At 43.5% G+C, this 19,279-nt stretch overlaps 2 protein-coding genes across 7 annotated transcripts in view; both read right to left on the reverse strand.

Moving 5' to 3' along the window:
* CPNE1 (copine 1) overlaps positions 1–17,334 on the reverse strand; it is a 37,723-nt gene extending 20,389 nt beyond the window's left edge. For 4 of the 6 annotated variants that reach the window (XR_009726697.1, XR_009726696.1, XM_061361615.1 and 1 more), the window contains exon 1: positions 17,198–17,334. The gene's annotated coding sequence lies outside the window, so the exon portion shown is untranslated. Of the gene's footprint in view, positions 1–9,624; positions 9,767–16,886; positions 17,030–17,197 lie in introns of those variants that run through there. The other 2 variants (XM_061361617.1, XM_061361616.1) reach the window with 2 other exon arrangements.
* On the reverse strand, positions 5,398–9,745 carry RBM12 (RNA binding motif protein 12). Its single transcript, XM_061361614.1, has one exon. It carries the CDS (start codon positions 9,743–9,745, stop codon positions 7,103–7,105), a length of 2,643 nt encoding a protein of 880 aa, XP_061217598.1. The 3' UTR covers positions 5,398–7,102.
* Positions 17,335–19,279: the final 1,945 nt, after the last annotated feature.

Genomic DNA, 19,279 nt, shown 5'->3' on the forward strand with positions numbered 1-19,279 from the left:
ATTTTACCAGCACAACTAAGGACAGACTTTAACATGAGCAGTAGCACAAACCATGCAGCAGAAAGGAAAGCACTGTTTGCACACCCTCCTTTCTGCTCCTGCAGTAATCAGGCTAGCCAACTACTACTTCCTCATTCAAAGAACTAGCATGGCATAGCATTGCTTGTACTGAAAGGAAGAGATGCCATTTGGATTACTGCCTTAACAAAAATTACCCAAAGGGAGGAATGAGTGTCCAGAGGACAAAAAAAAGCCTTCGAAACCTTCAGGACATTGGTGCAGTATGGAATGATGTTGTGTATGTGACTTTTCAGATATACTTCAAAGGTTTTTTTCTTTAATAGGTGCATCCAGTTTACTCCAAACACTCTTTATACATACAGGAGTTATCACTGACTTCAAGTGACAACAACTACAGTTGTTTTTATAAACCTTAAAACACACTTGACAATCAAACCAAATTCTGGTTTACAATCTAAGAACATGCAAGAGCCAGTGCAGGGCTCAGGTTTAATGGGTTAACAGCAAACCACTTCGCTCAGTTACAGATCTCATACATTCTACTACTAGCAACTGAATTCGGATTTCAGATTAGTTTATCTACTCACTAGTTTATTCTGCTCTTTTTCACACAAGCTCAGTGAAGTTTCTGAACCACGAACACTCTTCATTAGGGCATCACTTGGTTATTTTTATTAAAGCTGAGGAGCGAAAAGTTTGGCCTCAACCTTTCAACACTGAAGCAACTTCACTGATGTTAATGCTGATGTGACTTTAACATGAGTTGAATGAAAACATTCTGCCACTGGCTTACTCCAAGACAAATCAGCTCCACATGGCCACCCTGCATACACACTTACCCCCTAAGAGCACTCAAGTCCACAGATGAAAAGAGCTCTAAGTGCTATAGAAAACACTCAACTGAGTCGTATGAGCCTGGACCTATAACACAAAGACTGGCTCTGCAGCAACACTGCAGTGTAGCAGGGTAATTCTCAGGCAAGTGAATTAGCAATGTTTAACAACTCTGCCTGCCCTCCTTGAAGAAGGGGGCTTCCCCTCCATTGCATCTATGAATTCCCAAAGCTTAATTTTACCTTAGTCTCTTTGCTTTTGTAGCTGGTTGCATTAGTGTTCCTGAAGAACAGATTCATAATTCTTGCCCTTTTATTAGAAGCATTTGGCTAATAATCCAACACTATCGGCAACCATCATTTTCACTTCCTAGTTGAGTTTTCTGTTCAAACAAGCAAGGACCTTCCACATTTCACATCCATCCTCCAGTTGAAACAAGTATCACTGCTTTGGTTACATTGCTGAAAGCAGCAATGTTTTGTAGTAAGCTCACATTATGGAGCACATTTTGGCAAACACCACCACAGCAAATAGGTGCTACACAGGCACCTGAAACCTCAGTGACAGCAGTCCTATGAATTTTATCATAAAAGGCACTCAATCCAAGCTATCTAAAAGGAATCCTTGAAGGAGCTGACGTTCTATTTTCCTCCCCAAATCTGCTTAAGCGGCTAGATAACGTTTGCCAAGCTTCCTGCTGTCACACAGAGCAATGCCACGTTTAATGGGAAAGGGTTGAAACGAAACTATGAAATAGCTACCTGGAAGTTCCACCTACCTTCAGATGGTCACAATCAGAGCAACATCATCCTACTGATTTCTTTGGTTAACAACACTGTAACCACAAGATGAAGATTTCAAAGTCACCAGCCTTCCAGAAGCAGCAACCAGTCCAAAAAGCCAGGCTATGCCAACCATGAAAGCTTTAGGCAGGATCAGCTCTTGTCTTCCCTGTGCAAACCTTCCAAGTCCTTCATTTTCAAACTCTACAGGGAAAATGTACTCAACCATGTACTGTAAAGGCAACTCCCACTCTACCCCTTGAAGTTATCCTGGCTGTGACCCACTGTCACCTGAATGAGGAACTACAGTCTGATCACTGGTAACTCATAACAAAACACCTCCCAAAACTGGGGGAAAAGCCAGTAATGCTGGTGCGAGAGTAGTAAGCACAGAGTCACTAATTTGGCTTTATGGAAATGTGACTCATTGAAAGGAAACATACTCAGAATTTCTTAGAGCTTACTTTCATATCTGGGAAGCAACTGGCAAGACCATTTGAACTTAGGGCTGTAGATGTGACAGCATACAAGAGAAAAAACAGCCACACAGGAGTAAGCTTACTCAGGTCAGAATTCATCTGGCTGCTCCTCTCCTAAGCTGCCATGCTGTGAATACACACATAAAAACAGAACAGTAACAAAGGAAGTGAGGACCCATGAGTGAGAAAGAATCCTGGCTAAACCATCTGACAACTGTGCTCAGCCTAGAGCTATGGAAAGGGAATATGGTATTTATACTCAGGAGTGAGAAGGATCCAAGTCAGGAAGGTGGGAAGCACTCCCCACACAACCACCACCCAAACATTGCACAAAGTGATAGCTCTGAGAAAATCACTGACAATGTCATCTGTATAGAAAATAAGCTACATTATACCTACCTGATCGTAACATAGGGCCAGAGCAGTGGAGTTGAGTGCACAGCCACAAACCTTAAGGCGAATACATGTTACTAACAGATTGTCATTCCGTGAGAAAGCCTTATCTTTCAACTACAATCATGTTCTCACTGCCAAAACCAAATAGAAGGAGAACCCCAGGAGGTTTCTCTTCCTGCAGAAACATTTAAGTTTCTCTTCTTCCACCAGAAGTCATTCTTTCTGTACACAACTCTAGCCCAGTTTTCCCCAGACCATGAAAGAACGTAACAGCCACAGAACAGAAGGAAGCATTAGCAAACCTGCAGAAGGACAAAGACAAGCAACAGTATTTGGCAATACTGCTTCCAGGCCCAAGGCACCGTTCCTCAAAAACCTCTTACAGCATCAGAATTTAGCATCTTTTCTTTCTTTTTAAAGACCTGCACAATATCTAAAGCAGCAAACTGACATAAAACTCATTTGTGCCTAGATGCAAACTATCTCCTTATATACCAGTTTGGTTTCAAAACTGCTTCCTTCCAATGTTATCAAAGAGAGAATCTCACCTTTTCCTTGCAATAGAGCCTGTATTAAACAGGAATTGCAATGCTTTGAGTCAGGGTCTAATCCACATATCTGGATGATCATTCAAAAACAGCTGCTCCCAAAGAGTGGTCCATTGTCAAGCCAGAGGCTTTACTTAAGTGGTGCATAATAGGAGGCAGTTTTGGGTTTGCAGACCAGGCAGCCAACATGGTTCAGAGGTCCACACTGCTGAACACGCTGAGGACCAAAAGCATTTGCTGTGGGAAGCAGCAGCTTTGGAACCACCACAGCAGAAGACCGAGGACAACCAAGACACAGAAACTGCAAGTGTTATTTACAGTTGAGACACCACTGGTGTGCACAGGTAGCTGCAAAAGTATAGTTTTTCTAGAGTCTGCAGTCTTTAGCACACCAAAATACTGTCAGTGAAACAAGCTGCTAATTTCACACAGACACCTTCTCAAAGGACAACCTAAGTAATTCAGAACTGACCAGCACGTACGTTCTTTAGAAAGCAGACCTTCGGTGTCAACTGGCACACGACTACAGTCTTCATTTCTGTATCCATCTTCCTCTCCACTCACAACAAATTCAGAGCATAGACATTCAAGAAAGACATTAAATACTATGCAAGGAACACTACTTAGAATACAAAGTAGTATCCTTCATTTTTCTTTAAGCGTACGAAGCCTCAAAGCTCTCATAAACCCACATTTAGAACTTGGCAACAATAATTCATCAATAAGGAACTGGCTTTAATGTTGTCTGTGATCGTTACAGATTTGACTTGTGTTAAAAACAAAACCCAACTGTGACATTTAAATGTAACTGCTTGAAAACTTGGTAACTTTTAAAGTCACCCTCATCTAACTAGTGCAGTTCTTCCATATACGTCACGAGTTTGTCACTATACAGTTTATTATATTCATACTTTCTCTTGTGAATGGGACAGCAAAAGTAAGTATGTTTAACATAAATCACCTTGTGAATATAACACTTCACCACTTGTTTCAGTAGTACTTTAGGCAGTAACACTTAAGGAGCTGCTATAAACATCAACTTAGCCAGTTGTATACACAAGTACCTTCTTAACATAACTGGGAAGAAACTGGGACATTAGTGGCATCCAGTGCATTGTTCCAAGGAGACTAAGCAGGATGTCAGCTCCTGACATTCAGAGCAAAGCCAAAACAACTGTGAATTTGAGCAGTGTCCTTTACCCAGTTCTTTCTGTTGCTACCTCTTAGCAGCAGCCAGCCTCAAAGGGAATATTCAAGGGCAGTTCATACCTTCCACACCAGAGAAGGGACCTCAGAGGTCCTACCCCTTACTTTTAAGGCTGTCCACAAATACACATACATGTGAAGTAAGCAATTTTACCAAATCTAGCAATGTAGTCTGTTACCGTAAGAGCATCCCTCATAATTTAGAACAACATGCAGCTTAAGGCTGCTTCTAACATGAAAGCCAGTTATTATTGAAAACTTCCCATATCTGCAAGTAACATTTGGTAGTGCCTACAATTACCTATTTTCCAAGAGCCTACTGTGGAGGAAGAGGGGATATTTACTTACTAATCTACTAAGAATTTAGGCTCAAAAACCCACAGCATCAACTGCTTGGCAAGAGTAAGAGCCCCTTCCCCACCCCAAATCCTCCACATAACTGTTCCATCCATGTCAATGTCCCAGACACCAGTGGATTTTTATACCGGTTTGCGTATTTTTTTATGAGCATTTAAGCATCTTAATTCAGAAAAAAATAACATAAAATAAAATCAAGAATCAGAAAATGAAAGATTTCCAACACAAACCTGCACTTTCTGAAAGTCCTCAGGGACAGGCACACAAGCACGGTTCACAGCACAAGCTGCGACTAACGCAAATCCTAATAACCCTGTACCCATTATCAAGAGGATCTAGACATGAAATCAAAAGACAGTTAACTCCAGACACCTGGAATTTAATTACGTTTCACAACAAGGCAAGCACTGTTGTGATCCATTGGAACTTGAACACACTTATCACCAGTTTTCACCAGTCAACACACACCAAGATCTTAAATCAAGGCTGTGAACAATGAAGCCAAGTTTTCCTTTTCAGCAGTTTTATTCTAATGTGAAACATGAAGAAACAAGCACCCAAATAACTCCAATAGTGTGAAACTTTAATAAAAGTTGTTAAAAAAAAAGAAACAAAGAGCAAAATTGGAAAGGTAAACTGAAAGGCTTGACTCCTAATCACATCCTTCTGCCATCAGCAAGGGGACTTTCAGACTTCCAAAAGGAAAATAAAGGAAACAAAGATCTGCTGTTGAAACATTGCTCCCAAAGACTGTTGAAACGCATAACATGAAGCTTCAGAGACAGACAGTTTTATTAACAGAGGCTTAATTTTGAACAGTATATACAAATCACATGACTTTTCCAAAAGGTGGGACCACCTATAATCTGTCAAAACAAAATCACGCTAATGAATTACAGAAGCATCTGTGTAATGCGACCGCCTCTTTATTGAAGTACACCTTTATACAATCCTTCCACGCATTCCTGTACTGGGAAATCCTCTCAGGATGCAGCGCTGCACAGGACTGCAAATCTCTCCTACACACCACATGAATAAAACTGTTGCCACTTGCACCTCTCAATTTTGCCTGACCATACACTTCAGTGTTCCATGATATGCAACACCAAAAGGCACTGTTTTTCTTTGTCCAGGAAACAAAACAGTTCAAAGTTTACTATGTTTAAGTACAATGATTTGCAGGGAACAGCAGGATTTTTTTTCAGGCAATGTCCAAGTCTTAGAATTTATCATAAGCCAAGCAAGGATGAACCAAAAAAGTCTACTTTTCACTTGTGCAATTACTTCCTTTTCAATTCGCTGGTTTTCCACGGCAGGTTTTACTGCACAGCAAAGAAAATGGCAACTCTTATACAGACTTTGAATACAACCGCACAACTTTATTGCAAAAATATATAGTAAACTCAGTATTTTCAAGTTTTGGAGAAAAATAAATTTTATCTCTGAATTCACCCATAGCAGTAATTCATGACAGAGTTGCTGAAGATAAAGAATTTCTTTCATATATAAACTAATTTAACACTTTAGCTGGACTCCAATCTTCTACTAATAATCACCACTTTGGTTCTCTTAGCAGAGACTCTATGTAAGGAGTTCAAGAGACACATGAGAAATACAACATCAATATCCAACTAGTGTCAAAGATCCTATCCCAACTGATTCATGTAATCCTAACAAATCAAGCTACTTAAACAATAATGAGTATTTTTCAAGTCGTTTCTTCTACTGCAAATGTTTTAAGTGTACTACAAAACTCATATGATAACGTTTGAGGTTAGCTATACTTGTGGCAAAAGTCTTATTCTGCACAGTTATAATTGCAATATATAAATAACTAAAGGTTATTCCACAAAGAACAGCTTGAATTTTACAGAACGATTCTGCTCATAGGAATTAGTTTGGTAGACACATCAGCAATGGGCATAATTCAACTGTTCATACAGTGAGAATCTTGGAAAAAAGTAAAGATACATACACAAAACAATTAATCTGTGTACACTGAGAATTCGTTCGGTTGCAGAGTAAAATCAGGACTTTAAACAAAGCTTTGACCTGTAAACAAAGCAAATTCAGCCAGCTTTTTAACCAAATCTAGAAATAGCTATCTATTTTACAATGGCTTGCAAGAGCACCCACTGAAGAGCTTCACTGACTTCATCTATTTCCCTTATCCAAAACTACGTAAAACCAATCTAAACTCCTTGATAAGCACTGTGACCAGTAAAGGTTACCAAACGTCTATGGTGATTAAGAATCTGTCTGGCTTCTCCACAGACTTGTACAGGAAAATCCACTGCGCATCTCTCCTCGCAGTGGCTCTTATGCAATGGTTAACCCAGTGCTCTGTCTTATCAAAACCAATCTGTTTTACAATTTAAACAATCCACAGGTTCTAGCCTGGAAATACTATAAAAACCAATCCGGATGCATTTATCACAGCACTATGAATATCTATTCTACAACTACTTCATATTAACAGTTACCCTAAAACAAGTTTTACTTTTCTGGAGCCTATAGGCCTGTCATTTAAATCAACAACTGCTGCCATAGCTTCATCACGAGACTCGAATGCAACCATTGCTTCTCCAGTGGGCATGCCTTTTTCATTGTATTTTAAACACACTGAACCAGGAATCACTTGGTAACCATAAAAGAAATCCAAAATTTCATCCACCGAAACAGTAAAGGGCATATTTTGCACTTTAATAACAGTTGGTCCTGGCTTCCCAGAGCCTGTTGCAAAACCAGGGGGTCCACCAACATGTATATTTCCTGGTCCAGGTCCAAACCCTGGAGGTCCACCCATATGTCCATGAGCACCAGCAATCCCTGGAGGACCAGCACCAAAGGCAGGGGGTCCACTTACATTGCCAGGACCATTACCAAAAGCCTGAGGACCCCCTGAAAAACCTGCTGGTCCACTCAAATTGCCAGGGCCACCCGCAAAACCTGGGACCTCAACACCTGCACCAGGTAAACCGCTAGCTGCAACTGTAGGCATCCCTGGTCTAGAATCGGGAAAACCACCTACTCCAGGCGGAGGCAGAGGGGGACCAAACGAGCCAGACCCACTGAAGTTACCAGGGAAATTAAACGGAGGACCATTGTTTGCATCTTTCGAACTTCCCCCCAAGAAAGCATGCTCATCCCCACCAGAACCCTGTGCTCCCGGCACAGCCGCGTTGCCTTGGATTGGGATTTTCAGTAGCTTTTTCCCTTGAGATGGTGGGTTTCTCTCAATGTCTCTCATTTCTTCTAGAGTTATCAAACGCAAAACAACATCTCTTCCATTCAGTTTTTTACGGTGAAAACGTTCTGCCTTACGAGCATCATCTTCAGCTTTAAACTGAACCAGAGCTTGTCCTAAACCTTGCCCGTTATTATCAACAAGAATCTGTACAGCATTTTCTTCTACTGCCAGTCCCTCTAGAAACTGAAGGATTTCCATTTTTGTTATGTTGTATGGAATATTAGATATATGCGCACACAATTTTGGCGAGCCTGCATCTCCCTCAGCATTCATGAGGATTTCTCTCTGGTCATAGCTGTAGTTCTGTAATCTTTTACGAATCAAATCTATCTTTTCTAACATTGCCTTTTTAGTAATTGGATGCACTTGAATAAAACGATTCCCTATGTACTGCTTATGATGACACAAAGCTGCTTTATAATCAGCTTCATTCCTGAATTCAACAAACCCCTCTCCGATCGCCTTCCCATTAGGTCCATAAGCTATATAAATGCTGTCTTCAACTATATCCAGCTTTTTAAAAAAATCTATCACATGTCTGTTCTCCGATTCAAAGGGAAGACCTTTCAAATAGACACAGAAACCCTGCTCATGAGGCGATCGTGACCGTGACCTTTTCTGTCCACTAGGAGATTTGGACCTAGAATGAGCCTGGGGAGGAGGTGGGTGGGGCTGCCCAGAGGGACCCAGGGTTTGCTTGAAAGTTATGTGGCCTCCAGCAGCCACCCACTGTCTCTCTGTTGCAGGACTAACTTCAACATAGCGCTGAATCATCAGCATTCTGTTTCGCTTCAGTGCTTCAAACGTATCTTGAGGAGAAAAAAACTTAACTAGTCCATTTCCATTATTCCGACCTACATGATCCTTCAGCATATGGACCGCATCCACACGGAGCCCAAGGAAAAAGTCTTTCACATCAGATTCTGTTGCAGAAAAGGGCATTCCATGAACGCTGACATACAAATCATCTGGATTGATTGGAATTGGCTTGACACTACTTTGAGAATTCATCTGGATAGGATTTACAGGATTCATGGGACCAATAAACAATGGATTCAAGCCGCTGTTCATATTCACTGCTGCTCCAGACCCATTCATTCCAGCAGGTAAAGGTGCTACGGGTGGAGGATTCATAGGAGGCATTCCTGACATGGGAGGCATAGGTGTCATTGGAGGTACAGGGGGCACAGGGGGTATTGGAGGAACCGGAGGAACTGGAGGCAGGGTGGGTACAGGAGGTGGAACAGGTATAGGGGGAATAGAAGGCATTGGTGGCAAAGATGGCATAGCTGGGATAGGAGGGATTGGTGGAGGAGGTACTGTGTTCATTGGGGACGCTGTGCTAGGTATAGTTGAGCTAAACGTTGGGCTACCAAAGGTACTCCCAAGATTTGGAGGTGCATTCCCCATACTGGCAGTAGAAAATGTGGGTATGTTTTTATTGCTTTCGTGCACAGTAGTAGCAGCAGTTACTACACTAGGAGAAGGATTATTAAAGTTAGGTACAGTAGTAGGTAAGTTAACCCTTCCACTCATTCCAGAACTAGGTGGGGGTCCCGACCTGCTAGCATTTGCTGGTGGCATATCTAGATTGGCTGTTTCAAAACGCCTACGACTGAGTTCTATCATGTTCTGCATTTCAGTTTTACTGCTCAGCAACAGCGTTACTTTCGACCCTTTAATTGTACCACCTGTGCGCATCATACCAAGCCTGGCATCTTCATCAGTGGCAAAAACGATGAAAGCCTCACCCAGTTCACCCCCTACAATATGCACGCCCCCATCAGGGATGGTCAATCCAGAGAAGAAGTGGCGAATGTCCATGGTCCCCGCCACAATCGGGAGACCTTGCAAGCGGATGACCACAGCCATGCTGCGCTGAAACAACACACACCTGCAGATGAGAAAAGGCAACGGCCATGTCAGACTACTGTTTATGACACCATGCAATTACCTACAGACACCACATTTCTTTACATACACCTAACAACATCTTGCAAAGATTAAGCATGTTCATATTCCAAGTTCCTTATTCACGTTTACTTCATACAGATCGAAGTATTAAAACATTTACCAACATCATCAGTATATATTTTTTCACTAGGAATTCCAAAGTAAATGTTAAACTGAGACCCACAAGTGTCAGTAAAAAAATAAAAACAAGAAAAAAAAACCCCAAAACACCTAAGTAACTTCAAAAATCAACAGAGGAATATTTAATGGAACATAACCAAAATGAATATTTTAGCAAAGCAAATAAAATCAGTTTACCATACACTTATATGGTATCTCCTGTACCTCGCAAAGGTACTGCAGAAAATTAAGCACACCTATGGGAAATGGAGTTCTCTCTCACTAGGAGAGGGATTTGAGCTCCTGGCAGGTGAAGACAACTGAGAATACAACAGTGTTATTTCCAAACAAAAACCTGTAATGGACAACCAGCAACAGTGAGACTCTCGCATCATCTGACAGAAGCCATCTAGATGATACTGATCTTCCATATTTCTCCTAGCGATGGTAGGAGGTGCAGGTAAGCATGAAGCTATTAAAAGTTATAAACTAGTCCCAGACATTTTGTGAGTATACAGACCTCACCTACATTAGTATCTATGCATTTCCCAGCTTGATATTTGGCCTTTACAACTTTCAGAACAAGGCACTCTGTAGCAGTTGCAGATGTTTTGCTTAGCGTTACATCTTGTCTCAGGCACAAGTAAATGGCTTTTACCTCTGCAGCTGAGGTTGGTGGAAGTATGAAATCATGTTGAACATTAGATTACAGTTACCTTGTGCATATTTTACAGAAGAGCCTGAGGTCATATCAGAAGTTCAAGATAAACAGGAGAGTAGGCCATTTTCAATTATTCTTGGCAAACTTCCAGTAAAGATTGAAAGTGTCATATTAATACTATCACAATTCACTAGTTCAGAAGCCAGCCTCTCATCCTAAACCAGCAGCCGTAGCACCTTGTTTCACCTGAGCCACTTCATCTCTGAAACTTCTTGACTTCCCAAGTACAAGCCAGTTCAGTATCTGTGTGGAAGCCCCCATGGCTCCCCCACTGGTCACATGCAAAAGCACTTGAAATCAAGGATTAACCAGATCATAGAATGATTTAGGTTGGAAAAGACCTTTGAGATCATAGAGCCCAACCGCATGATATAATGCAACACCAGGAGGCAGTGCACCAAAGACTTCTGGCCATATACCAGCTATGACCAAATACAATAAGCAACTGCCTCCCAATATTTTACATTCAGCTAAGTACTGTAACCCAGCACACAGTCAAATCTTTGCCTGACAACATTTGCCTGTCCAGGTCTTCCAATCACTTTAGGTAACATCTTGAATACATCCTTAAGTACCTGGTAAAGAAAGCCACTATCCAACAGTTTAACCATGCCCATAAGGCTGAATTCAGTACTTGACAAAAACAAGAGCAACAATTCTGTAGGAAAAAAGAAAAGCGATTTTTTCTTTTGAACTTCAGATTACTTAAATGGGTACTTCAGTATTTTGTTCTCTTGCCCAATAAACCAGAGCTAACCCCTTTCATACACTAATGAACTCAACCAACATACCAGGGTATTACAGGGCATTGGCCCACACCCAGCTGACTCCAGGAAAGCCAGAGGACCTTTCTCCCTCAAGGAAACAGCAGACAAGCCCATTGGCACAAAGTCAGCTCTGCTGCTCCAGCAGCTGCATACAACAATCTGATTCCTTACTATACCATCTTGAAAGAGAGACTGGAACTTGCAAGACGAACATCAGACGGTCTAAACAAAACCTGTACATACCACTAAACCCCCTAATCCCCCACCAAGGGAAGGCAGCAACAGAAAGAATATAAACTAAGCCTCAGGGATTACTTTTTTTTTAAAGCAACTTTCCCATCTCCATGGTGAGGTAACAAAGCAACATCCTGGCATTCAACTCTTACAGTGACACATTCAACTTTATTCTCCAGTTCACTGCCCAACCATTTTCCAACAGCAAAATAAGTGGCCCATCTGAAAAGAAACAGGTCAGAGTAGGAACTATCACACTATGTATACATTTAAGAAAGCATGTAAGACATATTGCACTGTTTTAAAACAGGATTTTCAAATGATTCTGTAGCTTTACTTTAAATTTGCCTGACATTGATAGCAACCTCTGAAACCAAATTCCAATGGAAATTCTGCCTACTTTAAAAGAGCCATCCTAAAGGGTATTGTAAAACTGAAGTTTACTACATGATGCTACAGGACTGCTTTTGAATTAGATGATCCTGACGCAAATAAATGGTATAAAAGCATCCTTGGTTTTGCACCTACGCTTTGAGAACTAAGACTACTAATAGCAAATCCTGGTAGGAGGTTTGTATTTTCTCTATTGCCTGTTATACAAAGAAATGAGTTTCAGAAATGTTCATGCATCAGGAGTCAAGACATTAGGTTTCTTGTGTTAAACGGGAGATATACCTGTAGTTATTTCCTTACTGATGTGAAAGTGTTGATGATCTGATTTTGTTGAACAAAGGCAACTCAAGAAGGTTTTTCAGCTCAGATATGCTGGTTTAGAACACCATACATTCTGTAGCAGAACTGATACCTACTGGACAACTGCATATACTAATGATTCCATGAATCTAGCCCAGAAGACAAATCAAAGATAAGGTCACAAAAGAATTCTTAAAACAGTTCAAGCATCTGAACATTTATATAACTTGTAGGATAACACAAGTGTTTCAATCTTGCACTAAATTCAAACCTTCACCATAAATGCCAAAAGATTACCCTGAAGTTTTCCTACCAAGTATCCTATTCAGATCTACTAAATCACTATTGAAAAAAAAAACACAGCCAACCCTAAACAGCTGCTTACACATACAGCCACTAAAGAAGCTAGCTGCAATGACTTCAGCATAGCTAATTCCATGCATGATATTAAGCAATGCTTGCTATTAAGCAAGAGCTAACAGTAGCATGGTATGAAAGAATTTTAAGGACTTCGCTCATCATATATTTTGGACAAAGAATATTTTGTCAACTCAAAACATAACTGCTTCAAGTTTTTCAGGATACTAATGCTTTAACGAAGTATTAGTACCACTCCTATGATTTAAAGAAAGCTCACAAGGACCAAAAGGGCCAAATTTCACATTCCTAAACACTTACAAGTCTGCTTCTTTCCAAAACGCACTTAGGAGACAATAACCCAACTCACTCAAACTTTCCAACTAAGGAAAAGCAAAGCCTGCTCAAATATTTCACCATTCACTTTTAAAGATCAACATACATGCAGGGGCAACATTAACTTCAGACACAGAATAAGCTACACGCCTGTTAAGTGTGCACTGAAGGCTTCTTGGAGGACTGTTAGAGGTGTTCTCTGCTTTTTCCCCTGTAAAAAAGAGATACTTCAAGGCAGAAGCAGGGTTTGTTGTCGTCTTGTGTGTTTGGCAATCTTTAGGGAGACCAGAAGCACAAAATCCTAGAGTTGTACTACGGATAATCCATCTCCATTAGTAAGCTGAGATCAAAACTGGAAAGTAAACGGCTGCCAACAATCAAGCTGATTCAATTCATCTGATGAACCTTAATCACATGATTATGTCTTGTCAGCAACATCTGTAAAACCATCTTCCCAGGGAAGTGATGGAATCACAATCCCTGGAAGTGTTCAAAACCATGCAGATGAGGCTCTTAGTGACATGGTTTAGTGGTGGACTTGGCGGTCCTGGGGTGAAGGCTGGACTTGTTGATTTTAAAGATTGGTTGATTCTATGATTCTAAAACCACTGTTACACTGGAAGAAGGTATACAAGTTGACAATGCTACTTCTTCCATTTATCTGCTAATCATTCAAATCAGACTAACTTAGCTATCAGCATAAATTGCTAAACACAGCAGAACAGCTGTTTAAGACATATGCATTGCTCAAGTTTAAGTTTAGAAGATCCAACCTAGCTCCTGGGGAGCATTCAAGTACAATACCCACGCAGTACACACATGCACATACACAATATGTTTGGCAATTCTTGGATGAAGATTAAGAACTGGAGCAAGACTGGTATTGTAGGAGGAATTTTAAACATCCAGCCTGTCTAGCAAAAGCTAGAACTGCAGACTACAGTTCTGCCTTTCTGGGTTTTGTTAAAGGCTAAAAATCAACCTGTTAGATTAAGATAGTCATCGCAGAGCTAATTTAAAACTATCCGAGCCCTTTAAATGCTGCAAAACCTAATTAGAACCCACAGTACACATCTAAACTCCAATAGTTAGAAACATACAGACTTGTGGCCTGCAGCAAAGTAGCTCTATTTTCCAACAGTGCAAAATCACTGAGAGAATGTTCCGGACTACCACATGCTGATGGAACAACAAAACATTAGTTTGGCAGAAAATTCTGTTTACGAGAACAACATTGCCAGAACCACCATCACCAGTGGGACTCAAAGAGACTAAGCTCTAGATTATTTGACCCAAATGTTCTGACACCAATTCACAGATTCCAAAAGCTTCAAATATATCTTAAGATATACTTAATATGCATATAAAGTAGTCTTCAATTCAAAGGCTCTTACCTGCAAAGACAGATGCTTTTTTCTTAACAAGTAGCAGAAGCCAAGCCAATCCTGTGGGCAACCAATTAAAACCAACTTTTAGACTGCAATAAAGAATAAATGGAGGCAAAAATCAATGCAGGCAACACAACAGCAGGAACAGTCCACAAAGAACTGTATATACAGAAAGTTCAAACCTGCGACCACCACAAGGCACTGACCATTGAGCAGCCACGAGACTGCATTTTCTAATGTTATCCCTGTGTGACTTGTTGGCAACTGTACTGCAGCTTTTGTATGGCTTCACAACATGAACGTGGCCTCCCACAAAGGATATACAAAGAACCAGAAAGCATTCAAAGAATCTTTCAAATATTCCCATCACCAAGAGTTGAACAAATCACTCTTTCAAAGGCAAAGAACAAGAATTCAATACTTGAAGCCCCTGAAGCTTAACAAACCCTTACTCCGTAATGACATTCCTTCTTCCACCTGTGTATCTTCTTACTTGAACAAAGCAACATAAAAGCCACCTCAGAAAACCTCCCTAGAGCTGCACACGAGAAATCCTTCAAGAGTCACAAACTGGTGAAACTAAATGACATTTCACAGCCACCTCTAGGCAGTCACCTCTAGAGAGCACACAGTACGAAATCCCCACAGAGGTACTGTAGTTCTGGTTGTAATCTATGATTTCATTACCCAAATGCTGATCAAATGCCCAATTTTTCCATCTCTGTAGAAAAATTGTCTTCTTGGGCTTACAACTCCACAGAAGAGCCAAGCATTTTAAGTGGCAGCAAATGTATCTTATATCTAAAGAAGGGATGGGAAACTCTTGCTCTTTCATTCCTTAGTAGGCCATTTCATACTAAAGCTGTGATTTCTTCAGAAAACTATCCAGAAATGAATCACACCAAGAACAGGTAACTGCCTCCTCCTCAAACAACCAAAAAAAAGTCTTTTTCAGTTATAAGCATCATTACCAAAGTGAGTTTAGAAGAAGTACTACCAAACCATCCACAAACTCCCTAACAGAGGGAATTAAAACAAACACAGATATACACAGATCTTCCAGGACACGAAGAGCAGACTTACAAGTGAGAAAGATACAACTACACTCTCCACTCATGTTACAAAGGCAAATGTATTTAGGAGAAGACGAGGGGTTTTATTATTATTAGACCTTTAGGAGAAACAAGTAATCCTGTATTATAAGGATTCACCTATATACTTGCACACCTAGCAGTGTCAAACAGTAGTTTACAAAGGAGAAAAGAATATAATCACCTGAAAACAGTTTAATACAAAACCACACCTGCTTCAAGATAAATCTTTCATGCACAAGGAGCTTTCCAGTTGGAACAAAACCCCAAATCATTTAGTGTTATTTCCAGTTACAGCAACCACAGCATTGCATACGTTCCTCTTCACAACACCGAGAACAAGCTGAAGATTCACAGTGGACTAAGACAACACGCTATAAAGTGAAACACAAACAAAAACCAAGCAGCGTTCTGCCGGAAAGGTGCAAACCTCCACTCTGCTGTGTTAATCTTTCCACCAAACACCACCTACTTTTGTTTGCAACTCCCAGTTCTCTCAACGTTAAAGAAAACCATCCACCACGCCTCAGATAAAGCCATCCTTTCAATCAAGCCGGTGCGCAAGAGCATATTAACTGAGAACATGGACTACAGCACAGGTGCTCCCACACATCGCTGACACCGCAGCTCTGAGGCTTCATGGGAGACTCTCCACAACACCCTACCAGCTATACCGAAAGCACCACCATCCCCTGGACACAAACAGTCCATGGAGCCACCTTAAGAGTCCACTAAGGAAAAACCTGCCGATTTTTCTACCTAGCCCCAGCGGATTGAGGTGGGCAAGAAAATCACTAAGAAGAATGGGTAAGTTTAAAACCAACTAAAACTAGAGACAAGAGTGTTTTGAAAGCAAGCTCACATAGACTCCTGGTGTACTTCTGGGACCCATTTCATCACTCGTCTGGTGAGGTTTTGGAGATCTGGCCTCTTACAGAGCTGACTTTTTTTAGTGAATAAGAGCATTACGTTACTACACGGCAACTCCGCTGATATTTACGGGGCAACCCCGACGAGCGGTGGCAACGCCGCAGGCACCAAGAACCTTATCCCCGCAAACTGCGGAGCGTTTACATCGCTTTGCCCCCCAGGGCTGGCCCAGGAGCAGCCACTGGCGCCCGGCCGAGCCCGCACGGGACAAGCCCCGCCGGGGCCGGCCCCAAGCCCAAGGGGCCAACAACGGGACCGCGCCGCTGGGCGCGCAACTCCCGCGGCCCCGCCGCTCACGGCCCCCGCGACCCCCTCACGGCCGCCGCCACAGCCCCCGCTCGGGCTCCGGCACCGCCGCAAGGTCACTTGACCGCCTCCGACGGCCGGGCCCTCGGCGCCTGCGCTCGGCCCGCACATACTCACCTGCCCGCGCAGCCCCGCGGGGCTCGGGGCGCGGCCGGAGGGAAGGAGGAAGGGAGGAAAGGAGCGGACCGGGGCCGGCCCGGACCCCTCGGCCTCAGCGCGCCGGGCAGCGGCGAGGCGGAAGCGGCCCCGCTCGGCGCCCCAGGCCCGCAGCGCGGGAGGCACCGCCCGGCCCGGCCCTTTGTGCGCGGGGACGCGTGCCAGCCGCGCCGCGCCCGGCCTCCCTCCCCTCGCCTCGCCGCCACGCCGCGGGCCCGCAGCGCTGGGCAGGGCAGGCGGCCCGGCCCGCCCGGGCGCCGCCGCGCTCTTACCGAGGGATCTGTACGGGAAAAAGGGTTAGAACGGAGCCGACCCGCCCCGGGCCCCGCTGCGCGCCGAGCCCAGCGCCACCGACCGCGCAGCGACACAAAATGGCCGCCCCGACGCGGCGCCGCCAGCGGAGGGGCGGGGCCGGCGCTAGGCGGGGCGGGCGGCGCAGGCGCGGCCGCGTCCCCTCCCCTGAGGGGCGGCGCGGGAAGAGGCCGGGGACGCTGTGGTGAAGCGGCCGCGGACACCGCAGCCAGGGGCTGGGGAGAGCAGAGCCGGGTCCATGGGTAGGGACCGTGAAGTCAGTGGTGGTAAAACTGAGGGGTGAGTGGTGAGGAGCAGCTGAGGGACAGACACCCCTGAGGAGATGCTGTCGCTGTGCTTCTTAGGACACGGGTTCTGCACCAGTGCCCATGTGCAAAGGAAGAAACTGCTGCACAATCTGCTGCAAGAAACACAATGATCATCCCCTCACACTACGAACACTTCATTTGGGAGTTCAGCAATTCAGTTTAGTTGTTATTCACCACTTAACAGAACCCTGTGATGAGAGTGCTGTCCTGAGGCAAGAAGATCAGGCCCGGGGTGCTCCACACCACAATAACCCCCACTCCACAACTTGTTTCCTTTTATATCTCCTGTTTCTACTCCCAAATTCTCCTCCTTTACCACTATCATCCCCTTCCAATAAACTCCCCACACTTGCTGATTTTCTCCCTTATCCAGCCACCCTGCAGCAGGGTAACATAAGGGCAGTGCTGGAGCATCCCAGGCCGCAAGAAACCTGAGGCTTTTCAGCTTTTGTGCAACGTGAACAATCACTTTTTGTTGCTGAAATGAGGTCTGGTGGAGACCTTATTGGGAGGGCCAGCCAAAAATATATACAACCCAACTATGTAATCTTCAGCAGTGCTCTAGACCATGCTTGATTCCATGAAGATGCACTGGAGAGCAAGTCCCGATGCCCTGCACAGCTGCTGCAGACCAGCTCATGTCCTCGCACCTCAAATGTTCGAGTCAGGAGCACAGCTGGAGCAAAGACTGGAACAGATGCCTGTGACACAGATTATCCCACAGGTCTCCAACTGTCTTCACAGCCATACTCGAGTTTTTATGAGGAGAAGATGGACAGAAGCAGATCCGTTGTAGAGTGGGTGAAAGGGGACAGAATCCTGGACTAGTAGTAAGAGCACGCTAAGTGACAAAGGGTACTGAAGAGGAGGTGGCAGCATGATGGACCCAGGTACCAGCAACAGGAGGAAAGTGGCTTCAAAAACACCGGCAGGCAGGAGGTGACAGGACAGGAATCATTGGTAACCGTATCCAATATGCTCCCCTATAATATGTATTTGGTGGAAGGTAGGCAGAAAAGGATAGTGTTAGAAAAGAATGGGATTTGCCTTTCTCAGGTGCTAGGAAACTACTGAGAGCAAGCTTGCTTATCCATCTCCTTCACCCAAAATAAAACTGAAGGGTGTCAGGGTACCCAACTACAGGAAAAAAAGTACAGAGAACAATGTAAAGTTTCACTTGTAAAGTTTCTGTCCATAAAGGGCCTCATCCACTCAGTCTTCCTGGCCTGTCGCAGACCCCCACTATAATGTCCCCTGTCCTGCCCTTTAATCCTGACCCATAAGCTCTGAGTTGGCTCCTCATCCATATCCAGGTGGAAGAGGGTGACAGCCCCTCCTCATCTCCCCAGCCTGTCCTTCCTGGAAAGCCCAAGTCTTTCCATCCCAGAACTGCAGTCATGGGGAGCCATCCTACCATGTCTTTGTGACTCAGTAATGTTGTAGCCCTGCAGGCATGCGCATGTCTAACTCCTCTTGTTCACTCCCCATACAACTAAGTGAGGCCCCAAAGAAGCCAGCTTGTGGCTGGAGTGGCTGGCATTTCTTTATGTTGCTCTCCAGGTGCTCTCCTGCTGACATGCAACCATCTCCTGGCATCAGCATCAAACTGGTGGGAGTGGGATGGATTCATGTTCCCCTCCTCTGTGAACTTTCTCATACAAAACCCCTTAACTGCATTCAGTGGTGTGCAGCTCCATGTTCAACCCTGGCATTACTTCTGTCTGTTAAGGGGAA

This window comes from Neopsephotus bourkii, unplaced genomic scaffold, assembly GCF_033783945.1.
Source record: "Neopsephotus bourkii isolate Nb327-2 ecotype Australia unplaced genomic scaffold, CSIRO-AGI_Nbou_v1 NB_1060, whole genome shotgun sequence".
NCBI classification, from domain to species: Eukaryota; Metazoa; Chordata; class Aves; order Psittaciformes; family Psittacidae; genus Neopsephotus; species Neopsephotus bourkii.

Bases quoted from the DNA above. Each gene is read 5' to 3' on its own strand.
- RBM12 (XM_061361614.1), bottom strand. From the start codon at position 9,745: ATGGCTGTGGTCATCCGCTTGCAAGGTCTCCCGATTGTGGCGGGGACC.